The sequence below is a fragment of the Panthera pardus genome, unplaced genomic scaffold (genome assembly GCF_024362965.1).
Source record: "Panthera pardus isolate Hobbes unplaced genomic scaffold, ASM2436296v1 HiC_scaffold_27, whole genome shotgun sequence".
Taxonomy (NCBI): Eukaryota; Metazoa; Chordata; class Mammalia; order Carnivora; family Felidae; genus Panthera; species Panthera pardus.
Genome location: NW_026526843.1, coordinates 40860562 through 40877229, shown reverse-complemented (window position 1 = coordinate 40877229; position 16668 = coordinate 40860562). Strand labels below are relative to the sequence as shown.

General features: G+C 36.8%; 1 protein-coding gene across 1 annotated transcript in view; it reads left to right on the top strand.

Moving 5' to 3' along the window:
- Window positions 1-12119: 12119 nt before the first annotated feature.
- RADX (RPA1 related single stranded DNA binding protein, X-linked) overlaps window positions 12120-16668 on the top strand; it is a 70128-nt gene continuing 65579 nt past the window's right edge. Inside the window, exon 1 of the mRNA XM_019435694.2 lies at window positions 12120-12882. Within this exon, the coding sequence (XP_019291239.1) occupies window positions 12240-12882 (643 nt within the window). The 5' untranslated portion in view covers window positions 12120-12239. The remainder of the gene's footprint in view (window positions 12883-16668) is intronic.

The window sequence follows — 16668 nt, the reverse complement described above, 5'->3', positions numbered from 1 at the left end:
TTCTGTTTTTCTGGAGAACTCTAATACATACAGTGATCTTATATCTGGCAAACTTGCTAAATTTATTTATTAATTCTAGTAAGTTTTTTTGTAAATACTTTTAGAATTTCCACACACACAGCCATGTCATCTATAAATAATGAAAGACTTATTTCTTCCTTTTCAATCTTTGTAAGATCCAGTTCTCTTTCTTTATTTTTTTAAGTTTATTTATTTATTTTGAGAGAGATGTAGACAGCATGAGCAGAGATGGAGAGAGAAGGAGAGAGAGAATCCCAAGCAGGTTCCACATTGTCAGCACAGAGCCTAATGTGGAGCTCCAACTTACAAAACCGTGAGATCATGATCTGAGCCAAAACTGAGAGTCTGACACTTAACTGAATTATTATGATTGAATTATTATGATTACAATGGCCTCATAAAACATGTAAAGAAATGTGTCATTCACTCTTTTTTTAATTTCTGGAGGAGTTTAAGTAACATTCATGTTATTTTTGCCTTAAATATTAGTGAGAATTTACTGCGAATCCATCTTGATCTGGTATTTTCTTTGTGGGAATATATTTAATTGTGGAACCAACCTCTTTAATATGTATAAGATTATTTGAATTTTATAATCTAATTGAAATCAGTTTTAGTAAGCTGCATTTTTTACATAACGTGTGCATTTTATGCAAAATATCAAATTTATTGTTCATAATATCTTCTTGTCTTTACAGTATCTATAGATTCTATACCGATGTCCCTTGTTTCCTGACTGATACTTATAATTTATATTTTATGTTTTTCTTATAAGTATTGCTACAGATTTATCAATTTCATTAGTCTTTTCAAAGAGCCAACTTTTGGCTTTGTTAATCTTCTCTATTGTCTGTTTTCTATTTTTTTGTTTTCTGCTCTTACCATCTTTCTCCTCCTTTCTTGCAGTTTAATTTGTTATTTTTTAATCTTTTTGAGGTGGATGTTTATATCATTGATTTTTAACCTTTCATCTTTTCTAATATATTCACATAAGGCTATAAAGCTCTAAGCACTGCTATAGATGCATTGGACAAGTTGTAATGTCATGTAATGTATTACTTAATTTTTCAGTATTTGGAGATTTCTAGTCTTTTTGTTATTGATATCTACCTTAATTGCACCAACTGTGGTCAGAGAACATACTCTGATTCCAGCCACTCGAAATGTGTTGAGAATTGCTTTGTGGCTCAGCATATGGTCAGTTTTGATAAATAGTCCAGGAACAATTTGAAAAGAGTGTGTCTTCTACATTTACTTCATACAACGTTCTAAATATGTTAGAACATATTTGTTAGTCTTATTTATGCTTCTATACCCATACCTTTGTTTTGTCTGCTTATTCTATCATTTTATTGGAGAAGGTGTGCTAAAATCTCCACATTTGTTTGTAGATTTATCTGTTTATGTATGGAGTTATGTCAGCTTTCACTTAATATATTTTGGAGCTATTTTATTTTGTTTTTTATAATTTGTTGTTGAATTGATCCTTTAATCATTGAGATATGTCTAATATCTCTCATAATACTTTTTACCTTAAAGTCTAATTTGCCTTATATTAGTATAATTATAGCTGCTTTATTTTGATTCACGTTTGCATGGTGTATCTTTTTCAACGTTCACTTTCAAACTTTCTATCTTCTTTAAGTAAGGTGTGTCTGTTGTAAGTTGCACATAGTTGTAGTTTGTTTTTATCCAGTTTAACAATTTTTGTGGGTTATTTAAATGTTTATTTATTTATTTTGAGAGAGAGGCAGTGTGGGAAGGGCTGAGGGAAAGGGAGAGAGAGAATCTTAAGCAGGCTCCATGTCAGTAGAGCCTCACACAGGGTTTGATCTCACAACTGTGAGATCATGACCTGAGCCAAAATCAAGAGTCAGATGCTTAACCAACTGAGTCACCCAGGTGCCCCTACAATCTTTATTTTTTAATTGGACTATTTACTCTATTAATGGACTATTAAATATAAATGTGATTTACTGGGAAATTTGGGTTTTAATCTACCATTTTACTATTTGTTTTCTATTTGCCCTCTTTTCTTTAGCCTGTTTTTTTTCCTTTACTGCTTTATTTTGCATTAACCAAGTTGTTTGTTATTTCATTTTTAACACTCTTGTAACTTGTCTGTGGTGTTTTTTTTATTAATAGTTTCATTTCTCACAATTACAACATCCTTCTTGGCTTATGAAAATCTACCCTAACATAGTGCTCTTACCACTTTTCAGAAAAGGTAAGAACCTTATAACACTTCAACTCCATTTATACTCTCCCATCTTTTGTGCTATTATCATGTATTTTAATTGCGCATATATTTTAAACTCCAAAAGAGACTATTGTTCTTTTGAATGGACAATATTTACGTAGATTTACCTGTATTAACTCATTTTAGTGTTCTTCATTTTTTCTTAAATTAATTGTTTCCATTTGGGATCATTTTCCTTATGCATAAACAACCCCCTTTAGTATTTCTTTTAGTGCATGTCTGGTAGTTATAAATTCCCTCAATTTTTGTTTCTTTTAAGCCTTTCTGATTCACCTTCATTTTGAAAGAATTTTTTCCTGGTTGGAACATATTTTGCTCAGCACTTTGCAGGTGTCAGGTCATTTTATTCTTTCATTATTTCTTTTGAAAATTCAGTTGTCAAGATTATTGTTGCTCTTGCAAAGATGATGTGTCTTTGTTCTCTAGTTACTTTACAATTTTTCTCTTTGTTTCTGGTATCCATCAGTTTTACTTCAATGTACCTATTGTCTGGTTTTCTTTCTCACTATATTATTTTTATATTGTTGCCATAAAGAATTACTATAAATGTAGTGACTTAAAACAACATAAATATGTTGTCTTATAGTTTTGTAGGTCAGAAGTCCAGTATGTTCCTGAATGGTTAAAGTTGTGAGCAGGGATGAGTTTCATTCTGGAGGCTCTAGAGGAAAATCCGTTATTTTACTTGTTAAAGCTTTTGACAGAATTCAATTCCTTATGCTTATAGGACTGAGGACACATTATTCTTGCAGCCTGGAAGCTGAGGGCCATTTCTAAATTCTAGAGGTCACCTGCATTCCTTGGGTCATGACCCCCTCCTCCATGTTTAAAACCAGCAATGAATGGTCAAGCCCTCATTCCACATCTTTCACTGCTGCCTTCCTCTTCCACTTTTAAGGGCCCACCAGGATCCAAGATACTCTTCTTATCTTAAATTCAGTTGATTAAAAATATTAATTTCATCTACAACTTTAATTCCCTTCTACCATGTAATATAACATATATGTAGTTCTGAGGATTCGGATGTGGACATTTTGGGGGATGAAATCAAATGAAATGAATCCGCCTGCTGCAGTCATTATTCTGCTTTAGATTCATGTAGCATCTAGAACATGTAGCTTAAAAACTTTCTTCAGTTTTTGGGGCGCCTGGGTGGCTCAGTTGGTTAAGTGTCTGACTTTGGCTCAGGTCATGATCTCACAGTTGGTGAGCCCGAGCCCCGCATCGTGCTTCGTGCTGACAGCTCAGACCCTGAAGCCTACTTCGGATTCTGTGTCTCCCTCTGTCTCTATTCCTCCCCACTTGCACTCCATCTCTCTCTCAAAAATAAAGATTAAAAAAAAAAACTTTCTTCAATTTGTAAAAAAAAAAAAAAATCCTTGACAAAGATTTCTTCAAATACTGTTTTTGCATTCTTTTCCTCTTGTTCTCCTATTCTAACTACATATATGTTAGATCTTTCCACCATCTTATCCCTGTCTCATTCTTTTTTCTATATTATCCAATGTTTTTCTGAACTTTAGTCTGGATACTGTCTACTGATCTATTACTATCCTGTTCACTAATCCTTTCTTCTGTTCTGTTTAATCTTTGTTAAATTTATCCATTAAATTCTTAATTTCAGTTATTCTATTATTTAATTACTGAATTTTCACTTGACTTTATTTTATAACGTCCATACCTCTGGTAAAATTATCTATTATTTCCTTTATTTATTGAACATATTATTCATAGTTATCTTAAAGGCCATTCTGTTTACTCCAACTTTTTAATCACCTATGTGTTTGTTTCTGTTGAGTGTTTTCTTGATTTTTTTTTTTTTTTGTCATTTGGTCCTGTTTCCTAGCATATCAGGTAATTTTTTATTTGTGCATAGAAAATTGTAGTGGTTTTGGATTATATCTTCCTCAGAATAAGATAAATTTTTTTTTTCTAAACAACAGATAGAGTGGGGATAGATCATCTTAACACAGTTGTGGCTGGCTGGTCTATTGCCAGTTTAAACTTACTCACATGATGCAACCTTCCTTGGGCTCAACTAAAAACCTAGGTTGTTTATTAGGGTATTTGGAGATTCCTGAATTCCTGTTTTTGCCTTCCCAGCACTCTGTGATATTATGACTCTGTTTAGCTTAGCATCATTTTAGCAACTGATTTATGCTTGGTTTCTTTGCCTCTCACCCTGAACAGGCACAGGTTAAAAGTCAGGTAATGCCTCAAGGGGAAATTTCATGCAGAATGTTGATCACAGGCCTTTGTACATCTATATATGTAAATATATAGATACAGATAATGTTATCTACATCTATATATATAAATATATATATAAATATATAGATGTAGATATATATAGATAGATAGATATAGATGAAATATATAGATGTAGATATATATGTAGATATTTATATATATAGATGTGGATAATGTTATCTATATATATAATTAATATATAATATAATATATATTATATATATTTTAGCCATAAAAAGAAGGAAATCCTGCCATTTGTGACAACATAGATAAATCCTGAGAGCATTATGCTAAGTGAAATAAGTTAGAGAAAGACAAATATTATATGATCTCACTTATATGTGGAATCAACAAAAGCCAAAATCATAGAAGCAGAGTAGATTGGTGGTTGCCAGGGGATGTGAAGTGGGATAAATGTGGGGATATTGGTCAAAAGCTACAAACTTCAAGTTATAAGAGTAATAAGTACTTAAGATCTAATTGTAGCATGATGATTACAGTTAAAATTACTCTAATGAATACTTGAAAGTTGCTAAGAGAGTAAATCTTAAATGGTCTCACCATAAGAACATCAGCAAAAAAATTGTAATTATGTGAGATGAAGGTTGTATTAAACAACCTTATTGTCATCATTTCACAGTATATATGTGTATCAAATCGCCACATTGTACACCTTAAACTTAAACAATGCTATATGTCAATTATGTCTCAATAAAGATGGAAAAATGTAAATGGACTAACATCTGCAATTCAAAATTCCAGCTGCCATTTTTGCAGAAATTGACAAGCTAATCCTAAAATTCCCATGGAAATGTAAGGGACCCAGAATACTTAAAACAGTCTCAGAAAAGAGGAACAGGGGTGCCTGAGTGGCTCAGTTGGTTGAGCATCCGACTCTTGGTTTTGGGTCAGGTCATGATCTTGCAGTTCATAAGTTCAGGCCCCACGTCGGGATCCACGCAGACTGCTTGGGCTTCTCTCTCTCCTCTTTCTGCCCCTTCCCTGCTTGCACACTCTCTCTCTCAAAATAAATCAATAAACTTTTTTAAAAAATAAATGAGTGAATTATATTTTCTGTGAATTATATTTCAATAAAGCTGTTGTTTTTTAAAATAAATTAGCATGGACATCTTTAAGTAAATAGCCTATTGAGAACCAACTTGCTGGCCCAGGCCTATTTCAGGTAAGGCAACCCAGTATACATACTGGTATTCATATTTCCAAAATTTTAGCCACACATATCAACAAATTCTTGAGAGGAGAAATATAAACACTGAAGCATGCTGGATATGACAAATGAGAAGAAGCAGGAATAAATTAATCTGTAGAATCCTGGGAGTTTGCTGGCAGTACCCCTTTCTCAGTCAGGGAAACAAAGACTTAATTAGTTAAAAATACTCAAATCCAGGGGTGCCTGGGTGGCTCAGTTGGTTAAGCATCCGACTTGGGCTCAGGACATGATCTCACGGCTCTTGAGGTTGAGCCCCGCATCAGGCTCTATGCTCAGAGCCTGGAGCCTGCTTTGGATTCTGTGTCTCCCTCTCTCTGCCCCTCCCCTGCTCACTCTCTGTGTCTGTCTCTCTTTTTCAAAAATAAACATTTAAACTTTTTAAAAAAATGATCAAATCCATATTCTAATAGTCTCTTACAGATTCATAATATTGAGATTCAGAAGAAAAGCTAACACACCGAAATCTTTACAAAAATAGTAGGATTTGAAAGGACAGAAGAGAAGGGGGAAGAGCATCAATTAACTATTAATTGCACATCTAATATGCACATAGGATAAGCAAGGGCATGGGAACAAATATGAATATTTGAGTAACTGAGGGGCAAAAGGAGTCTAAAACCATTGTTACGGTAAGCTTGTGTTAGAGACCTTTGTGTGTGTGTTTGTGTGTGTGTGTGTGTGTGTGTGTGTATTTGAGTATATATGTGTGTGTGTGTATAAATATATATGTGTATATATATATATATATATATATATACATATCCAACAAATAAATCAAAACGTTTCTGATATCAGAGAGAAAGGTAACACAGAACATTCTTGATTCCAATGAGGTAGGGGGTATTAAAAGCTATGCAGACTCATCCTTGTATGCAGAGGAAATTTGGTTAATAAAATCATCAAGATCAGCCTGAAAAACGAATGATGTTGGTAAAGGGCAGCGCTGAGCCGGAGGTTGTAGAGCTCTGGTTGCCAAGCAGCCACCCTCAGGCCCTCTTTGGTTACCGTGGTGATGTTTGGAGAGCTTACCTAAATACTCTTTGAGATATCATCCGAACTCTCCACATCCCTTTAACACCAGCTAGTCATGCCACTTCTTTTTCTTCCTCCCCCACATCTCTACCCACACTGACAGAATCTTACATATTAGATGAACTGACAAGTGTACCTCCAATGCCCAATGCCTCAGGCCAGGAAATGATTTTGATTAACCTCCCTATTGCAAATAAATGAAAGGACGGTTAAATTAATGAGAAGATCAAACAAGGTTATTCAAAGAAAAATAACTAAAATTATAATAAACAAAGGCTTTTCAAATAAAAAACTTGATATACTTGGTGTTTAATCCAGGATCTAACTTTATGTCATGGAAAGGACATTGGCTTGGTAATCAGGAGACTTGGCTAGCAGTTCTAATTCTCCATCACTTACCACAGGGTGGTCTTGGTCATGTTAGCTCCCTTTTCTGGGCCCCAATTTCGTCATTTGTAATCAAAGGGGGTTGTACTATATAGCAGTTGTATTTATACTTTTCTGGCCACAATCTATGGTAAGGAAATCATTTTACATCACAACCCAGTATACACATACACCAACAAATCTGAAACAAAAATTTTACAAAACAATCCTTATCCTTACTTTGTGTGATGCACTCTGACATTTTCTGTTCTATTCTCTTTTTTAATGTTTATTTATTTATTTTTGAGAGAGAATGAGAGAGAGAGAGAGAGAGGTTGAAAGCAGGGGAGGAAAAGAGAGTGAGAGGGAGAGAAAGGATCCCAAGCATGTTCAGCACTGGCAGCTCAGAGCCCCATGCAGGGCTCAAACTCATGACCTGAGCCAAAATCAAGAGTAGGACCCTTAATGACTGAGTCACCCAGGCAACCCTGTTCTATTCTTTTTCATGTTTTTAACTGCTGTGTGTGACCCAATAAATTGACTTCATGACCTCATTAATGCCTCACAATGCTCAGTTTGAAGAACACTGAACTAGTGGCTATCTAATGGCTCCTACAGTTCTAGCATTCTATGATTTTATGTTATTCCAATATCTTCTTTTTAAAATAATATTAAGAATCGCTACCATTCATTGAATTCTAGGTATGTGCCAAAAACTGCTTTAGGCACTTTATCCATATGAACTTATTTAATTTTTCAACAACCATGACTATTTCATTAGTCTAATTTTAAAGATAAGAAAAATTAATGGGCTATTATCTGCATACCAAATTTGGTGGTCTACCAAAATTAATTTCATGATGTATTTAAAATGTTTTGAATATCTTAGAATATCACCATTTAATAAAATAAAATATTATCTTGCCTGCTTTTATTATTTTACACTCTGGAGGGCACTATAACAGATCATCCAGATCTGAGGGGAAAAAAAAAAATCAATAACCTAAATGATATCCATTATTGGCTCTAAAAGTCATTTCTCTTACTTTTTTTGTTATTGTGTAAGTAACCCTAAAACAGACACTTCTAATACCACAACAGGGAACATTTATACATAGGTGTGATAACTACCCAAGTAGGTACCTTAATTCTTAGAGAGATGTACTGTCAGCAGATTGTCAGTAGAACAATACAAGACTCCAAATGTGTTATCATAGTCACTGTGCATATTTATTGTGTGTAGTATTGCAAAAAAAAGAAAAAAACATAGGTGCTATTTTTTCCTGATTCCACTAATTACTGAAACACTGAGCACCACTGCCAATATTTATCTTTTATGAATTAGCTAGAAGGACTTAGAAAATGATGATACAATACTATTCTGCATAAACTTTACTGAGTATATAGTTTAGGGGGGTGCTAATGGATCAAATATGAAAGATTTTGAACAATTCCTCCTGGATAAATAATAGAGATGGCTGATATTTAATGTCTCTTGTAGTAAATCCAATAAAAATCCAAAATGTCATTTATTCATTTAATAAATACTATTGAGCACCTTCTATATTCTAGATACTTATTTTGGCACTGGGGACTCAGCAGCAAACATAACAAAGTACTCTGGGAGCTTAATTATTTTGTGTTTTGTACGTCTGGATTGTTTAATGTATTTGTTTATAGAGAGGCATACTTATGTGTATTCACTTTGGTGGAAAGGTGGTAGGAGTTACAAGTTTCATTTATTTAAAATATTTGAGTGCCTTTTATGCATGACAGTAATGAAAGAACTATGCAAAACAAAAAAGAATAAATCAGTTTATGCTCTTAAAAGGCTTACAGTCTAGTTAACTTAGTGGTTCCTAACCAGTGGTAATATTACCCCTCATGGGATCTTTGTCCATATCTGGAGATACTTTTGGTTGGCAGGGGAGGGAGATTAGTTCTACAGGCATGTAGGTGGGTAGAGCTCAGGAATGCTGCTAAACACCCCCCAGTGCACAAGACACCCCCACAACAAATAATTCTGTGGTCCAAAATGTGGAAAGTGTCCAGATTGAGGAACCCTGAGTTAGAGGGACAAACTACATACATTAGAAGTTTTGTTTTTAATTACAAGGTATTAGATGATAAATGCTAAATAAGCGACACATACCAGGTGATACCAATAAGAGACAGAGATCATTCTAGAATGAATTAGTTATGGGAGTCTTCATGAAGGAAGTGGGGCTTAAGCCGAAGTATGTCACTCTCCTGCTCAAAGCAGAGGAAAGCCCACAGAGACCTGCTACCTCTCTGACTTCATCTCCTACCACTCTCTCCCTCCCCCTTCCACTCCAGCGGATGGCTTTAGCATTTCCTTGAAAATATCAAGCATCCTCTTGTCTTATGGAATCTGCTTTTGCTGTTCCCTCTGATTCAAATGTACTTTTCAAAGATATCCACACATCTACTCCATCACTTCCTGTAGGTCATCACTCTGTTCAGTCTGTATTTTCATAAAGAGCCTTTCCCTAATCTTCATATTCTAAATAAAATATTAACTCTTGCCCATCCACTCCCTTTCCCCTTATTGTGTTTTTTGGTCTCCATAGCAAGATTGTACCCTGCCCAGGGCAGATACTCAAGAAATATGTGTAGAATGAATGAATTGGTTAAATAATGTCAGGGGTTTTCAACCCAAGCAATGAGAAGAAGCTTGGCTAAAGGATCCTCACTACGGTTATTCCCAGTGGCCTAGAACAGTGCCCGCATCATGGTAGGGACTTCATAAAGAGTTAATAAATAGTGATGAAATAGTAAAAGGTGATTAATATAATCAAAACAAGCCTATAGCCACCTTTGCAAAGTATTTTTAGGACAATTACTACATTCTGTGTACAGGCATACCTCATTTTATTGCACTTCACTTTATGAGCTTCACAAGTATTCTGTTTTTTACAATTTGAAGGTTCAAGACTTCAGTGGAGAAAGTAACTGCAGATGTGGTAGAGATAGCAAGAGAACTAGAATTAGAAGCCTGAAGGAGACTGAAGATGTGATAGAATTGCTGCAGTCTCATGATAAAACTCTCAGGGATGAGGAGTTGCTTCTTATGGATGAGCAAAAGTGGTTTCTCGAGATGGAATCTACTCCTGGTGAAGATGCTGTGAAGATTGTTAAAATGACAACAAAGGATTTAGAATATTACATGAACTTGGGGTGCCTGGGTGGCTCAGTCGGTTAAGTGTCCGACTAGTGCTCAGGTCATGATCTCACGGTTGATGAGTTGGAGTTGCGCATCAGGCTCTGTTCTGACAGCTGAGAGCCTGGAGCCTGCTTCGGACTCTGTGTCTCCCTCTCTTTCTGCCTTTCCCCATTCACACTTTCTCTCTCAAAAATAAATAAACACTTAAAAAATTAGAATATTACATAAACTTAGTTGATAAAGCAGTGGCAGGGTTTGACAGGATTGACTCTGATTTTGAAAGAAGTTCCACTCTAGGAAAAATGCTATCAAACAGCATCTCATGCTATAGAGAAATCATTCATGAAAGGGAAGAGTCAATCAATGGGACAAACTTCATTGTTCTTATTTTAAGGAATTGTCACAGCCACCCCAACCTTCAGCAACCATTAACCCCTGATCAGTCAGCAGCCATCAACAATGAGGCAATCAACAAAATGATTATGACTTACTGAAAGCCCAGATTATGGTTCGCAATTTTTAAATGTTTATTTATTTATTTTGAGAGACAGAGAGAGACAGAGCAAGCTAGAGCAGGGGAGGGGCAGAGACAGAGGGAGAGGAGGGGAGAGGCAGAAAGAGAGAGAGAGAGATAGAATCCCAAGCAGGCTCCATCCGTGCTGTCAGTGTAGAGCCTGACAGGGGCCTCAAACCCACAAACCGTGAGATCATGACCTGAGCCCAAGGCTCAGACGCTTAACTGACTGAGCCACCCAGGCACCTCCCAATTTTTAGCAATATTTTTAAATTAAGGTATGTTCATTGTCCTTTTTAGACATAATACTATTGCACACTTACTAGACTACAGTATAGTATAAACATAGCTTTTATATGAATTGGGAAACCAAAAAATTCATTTGACTCGCTTTATGGCGATATTCACTTTATTGCAGTGGTCTGGAACCAAACCTGAAACATCTTAGAGTTATGCCTTTATACTAGCACACGTGGGGACATGTAATAAATATCTTATTTTTAATTTGGACTATTCTTATCATCTTTTTCACTTTACATTCATTCTGTATACATTCCTTGTAGTTTAGAAATGCAGTTTCTGACCTTCTATACCCTAGCCCTCTGTTACACCAGTTATAGTATAAAACATAAGTACGTTTTAAGAATTCTAAAGACAGCTCTTTACCAAGCCAGTTCTATAATTTTCTGTTTTCATTTGCATTTAATCACTAATTCACCAACCCTGCACTTAGGGAGTCACTACAGACAATTATGCTAATAATGCTTACAGCAACAGCAACTAAGGTTTAGGGAGGACTTTTTGTGCGAGCGTCTTTCCGGAAGGCTGTGCCTACATTATCTGGTTCCGTTCATAGTGTACAAGACTTGTGGTATCACATTCATGTATATTAATGAACTCTAATTTACTTTCTGTAGCTGGCCCAAGGCCCAAACCCCCAAACACCTGAGCTACGACTACATAGCCCGCTTCCAGACACTTTCTCTTTCCCATTGCCTCCCAGCACCCTCCTTTCTAGAAGAGCTCAGAGCGCTCCTCCCCCTCCCTCCTGCTACATTTTGGGAACCATGGCGACCAACGCTTTCTCCCCCCGCCCCCCAGACATTCAGGCAAGCACCAGGTGGGAGGATCTGCTACGTAACCGCGCGTGTGATTGCCTAGTAGCAGCGCTTGTGCGTTGGAAGCTAGCCGAGAGAGGGGTGGGGCTAGAGGGCTGACGCGCGCGCGCGGATCATCTTCGCAGCCTGGCTTCGGGGCGGAGCCTTAGCAGTCGGCGGGATCAGAGTAGTGATCGTCGCCTAGCGCGCGGTTTCCTGGTCTCTCAGCTTCTGACGGGACAGACTAGCTTTGGGGCGTAAGGAGAGTACGCAGTTACCTAAAAATGTCTGGTGAGTTAGGTCAGCCTCAGGCCGGCCCCTCACATGCTGGGCTAGATTTGCCGAACCCTGAGAGAAATCGGGCTGGGGTCCCGGGAGGGGTGATCCGAAGGGCCGGTGCCCAAGGGCGCAGGTCCTGGATCCAAAAGGTTCTTGAACAAATAACGGATTCACCTCTGCAGTGGGTCACCCCCTCAGAGGTGGTGCCTGTCGCTGTGCTGGCCGTCCAGAGATACCTGTTAGAGGATGAACCACGCGACACAATACCGAAACCTCCCCTTTACTGCTATGATGTGACGATCTCAGACGGGGTATACCAGGAGAAGTGCTACCTGGACCCCAGCCTGAACTTTCTCGTATATAAAAATATTCTTAAAGTCGGCATAGAAATGAAAATTTCCAGAGTCTCGTGTCTTTACAACGAGAAAAGATTAGGCCAAGGGATCCTGTGCATAGATAACGTCCACTGTGGGGAGACCTTAGAGGATATTTCTTTAGAAACTCCATTCAGAAATAGTGCGCACGAGGAGGTACCCGAGAGGCCTTTAAGAGGCGGGAAGAGTCATTACCTGGCCCTGTGGAATAACGAAGATCCATATGGAGATATTTGGTTAACCAACAAGCAACCTGAGGAGCACAATTTTAACAGTAAGTAATTGGAGGGAATGACGGAGGGGTTAAGAAATAGTTTTCGGGAGCTTGCGTTAATGGGAAAGGAAACGGGGGTGCGTTGGTATTGTTCATTTCAAGCCGCGAGTGGAAATAGACAAGTTTTCGTCAATGTCAGATTGGCACTCGCTTAATGAAAATTTGCGCAACCCGTCATTGCTTTGATTGTTTAAGTGGCCATTCAGGAAGTGTCTGAATACATCTCAAATTTAATCTGGCACACATAGCGTGTGTGCGTTTGCCTACGGTTTAATCTTCGTTTCGTTCCATTTGTGGAAATAGTACTCTCTGTGTTGGTTGGCGAGTATATAGATTTGAAATTGGCATGAAAGGCATAAATATTTGTGGGTTTGTGTGTTTTAACCGTGATTCAAAAACGGATGTTCCGTGATTTATTCCTTAATAATTTGCATTAATGAAACGCCATCTTTATGTCTTTGTAGCAGTTATGTAAATATTGCTTTTTTTGAGCGTGTGATTTTTGTGGGCAGGCTTGGAATTTTCATTTTTATGTTTCTTATTACGTATCACAGACAATACTGAGAAGTTTAATTCTTCAGTACCAGAAGTAGGCAGTTAACGTGAAAATGCCTGTTCATCATCAGCAACTGATGTAAAACATATTTTATCAGATATGGAAGGGGAATGATAGTACTATAGGCATGTACACGCATGGGATGGGGAACAAATATACACAAAAAAATAAAAGTGCAAGTACTGGAGGAAGATAGATGATAATTTTCTACATTTACTGCTTTTCAGGTTTTTTTTTTTTTTACATTGCAGTCATAATACTAGCTCATATATGGTCTTACTATGACGTGTAACAGCAACAGGCTTGAAAGTGAAAAGGTGGGTCAAAAATAGGCAGTTAAACTAATATCCAATTATAAGGGGAAAATATTATAGAAATGTGTAGACAAGGATGATTTAAATAACTTAAGCTTTAAAAGCAAGATAGTCATTTCAGGGATGCAGTAATGGAATGAATTTTATCTCAAGTATGGAATAAGACAATAGTGCATTACTACCTCTTAAGTGCTTATCATTTTTTATTTTTAGGATGGAATATATAAATGAAAAATTGGTGTCTAGAAGAATTAAGAGAGGAATAATAATTTGTAAAAATCTTTTTCTTGAAAGTAATATCTATTCATTATTCAAACCATATTTTTATTACAAAAGGCAATGTCCATGTGCTAAAAAGCCAAACTGTATATTTAAAAGTATATTGTTGACTAGAAAAAAAGCATTATAGACTGAAAAGCAAACGCATTTGCACAAGATAATATTAAAAGTCCATTATTTGTATAAACATAAAAACGTATATTGTATTAAAAATGCAAGACCCAAGTATAGTAAAATTTTGATGACAAAATTTAGAAGTAGGTATATATTGGTGGTCTTTTAGGCTTGCTGTATGAAAATTTTTAATAATAAAATGTTGGGGTGGAGTGAAAGACCCCTTTACCTCCTCCAGTGCCTTCAACTTTCCTCTTAAAACTCCAAACGTTCAGCAGTTTGGTATGTATCATTGAAAAAAAAATATTCTATGGCATGGCATGATTTGGTGTTTACACATTAAGCATCTTTAATGTACATCTGCATATATATACTTCCCTTGTATGAGGGTACCATAATTTATATAATCATGCCAATGTGAATAGGTAATTATCAATTTTAGGCAGTTACTGGTTTTTCTGTTTTAGATCCATGCTTAACATCATTAGGATATACACATACTTGTTCATTATGTTCAAGTATATCTGTTAAATAGATGGATTCCTAGAAGTGAAATTGCTATGTTACAGAGTATTTTACATTTTTTAATTTAATGGATATTGACAAATCATCTTCTGAAAAGGTTTTACTAATTTACATTCCCACTAACATATATATGAGTGCCCATTTCCCCATATCGTACTAATTTTTAAATTATATCTTTTGATTTTTCTCATTTCCTTGCTAATGGGTATTAAGGCTTTTTGTGTGCTATATATTGCAAATTGCTTTCTCACACTCTGTCCCTTTTCTCTTAACTTTGGTTATGGTGCATTTTTTGTGCTTTTTAAAACTTTTATATTAAGGCATGATGTGTACAGAGTAAAGTGGAAAAGTCTTGAAAATACAGCTTGAAATACCAAAAAAAAAAAAAAATACAGCTTAAAAGTAAAGCTTGATAACCGTCTTCCCATATCAAGATCCAGAACATTTGAAGCATTTCATAAGTCTCCCTCATGCCTTCTCCTGGTCAATACCTTACTCCAAAGGTAACCGCTTTTCAAAATGGAAGTTAGGTGATGTCACTCCTGCCTAAATCTCTCCAGTGTCTCCCCATTGCAGTTAGACGACAATCCAGACCTCCTAGCGCATGCATGAGGCCATGCAGCATCAGCAAACTTTCTTTAAATAGCCACATAGTTGGGGCACCTGGGTGGCTCAGTCGGTTAAGCGTCCGACTGCAGCTAAGGTCAGGATCTCAAGGTCAGGATCTCCCGGTCCGTGAGTTTGAGCCCCGCATCGGGCTCTGGGCTGATGGCTCAGAGCCTGGAGCCTGCTTCTGCTTCTGGTTCTGTGTCTCCCTCTCTCTCTGCCCCTTCCCCGTTCATGCTCTGTCTCTCTCTGTCTCAAAAATAAATAAACGTTAAAAAAAAAAAAACATTTAAATAGCCACATAGTAAATCTTTTTTTCTTCACCACACATGTGGTCTCCAGTCACAGCTATTCAACTTGGCCCTGGTATAGGGAAAGCAGCCATAGGTGATATGTAAATGATTGGGTTTGGCTGTTTTACCATAGAACTTTATTTACCGAAACTGGCAGTAAGGGGATTTGGCTCATGAGTTGTAGTTTGCAGACCCCAGCCCTACAGAACCCCCTTACTCACCTCTCTAACCCCTCCCCTCCACCATTTTGTTTCTGAAATACTAGCCTTCATTTTGGTCTCAAACCTCCTCACTCTTTCCTGCGTCAAGTACATCAAGTACATTGCTCCTGCTTTTTCCTCCTTCTGGGAAGTTCTTTCCATCCTCAGATTTCAACTCAAATTTATAAAACAGGTTAGAAAAGGGCTGTTTAAATATGTATTCCCTCCCCACTTATTACATCACCACGGAAATGCTCTTCATAGAATTGATAACACTCTGAAATTATTATATCTGTTGTTTTCCTTTTTTCTCCCATTGGTTTATGAAATTGATGAGGGTAAGGACTTTCTTTTTTTCACGGTTCTGGGGCATTTCTCCTATACCCAGAACAGTGTCACATGGTAGGCATTCAGGAAGTGTTGCATAAAAGAATGCATAAATTACATTAATGTATTTTCTGATGTTGAACCACTTTTATATCTCTGCTTGGTCATGGTTGTTACATTTACATCTGTATGTTTAAAGCAAATTTGTTCCATAGATTTTATTTGTAAAAGGGGTTACTGGGGCGCCTGGGTGGCTCCATCAGTTAAGCATCCGACTTCGGCTCAGGTCATAATCTCGCGGTCCATGGGTTCAAGCCCCGCATCGGGCTCTGTGCTGACAGCTCAGAGCCTGGAGCCTGTTTCAGATTCTGTGTCTCCCTCTCTCTCTGCCCCTCCCCTGTTCACGCTCTGTCTCTCTCTGTCTCAAAAATAAATAAACGTTAAAATATATATATAAAATAAAAATAATAATAAAAATAAAAGGGGTTACTATTTTAGTCCAGTATTGATATTGGGTTAATTAATATTAGCCTAGTAGAATGAATTGGGAAACTTGCCTATTTTTCTCTACT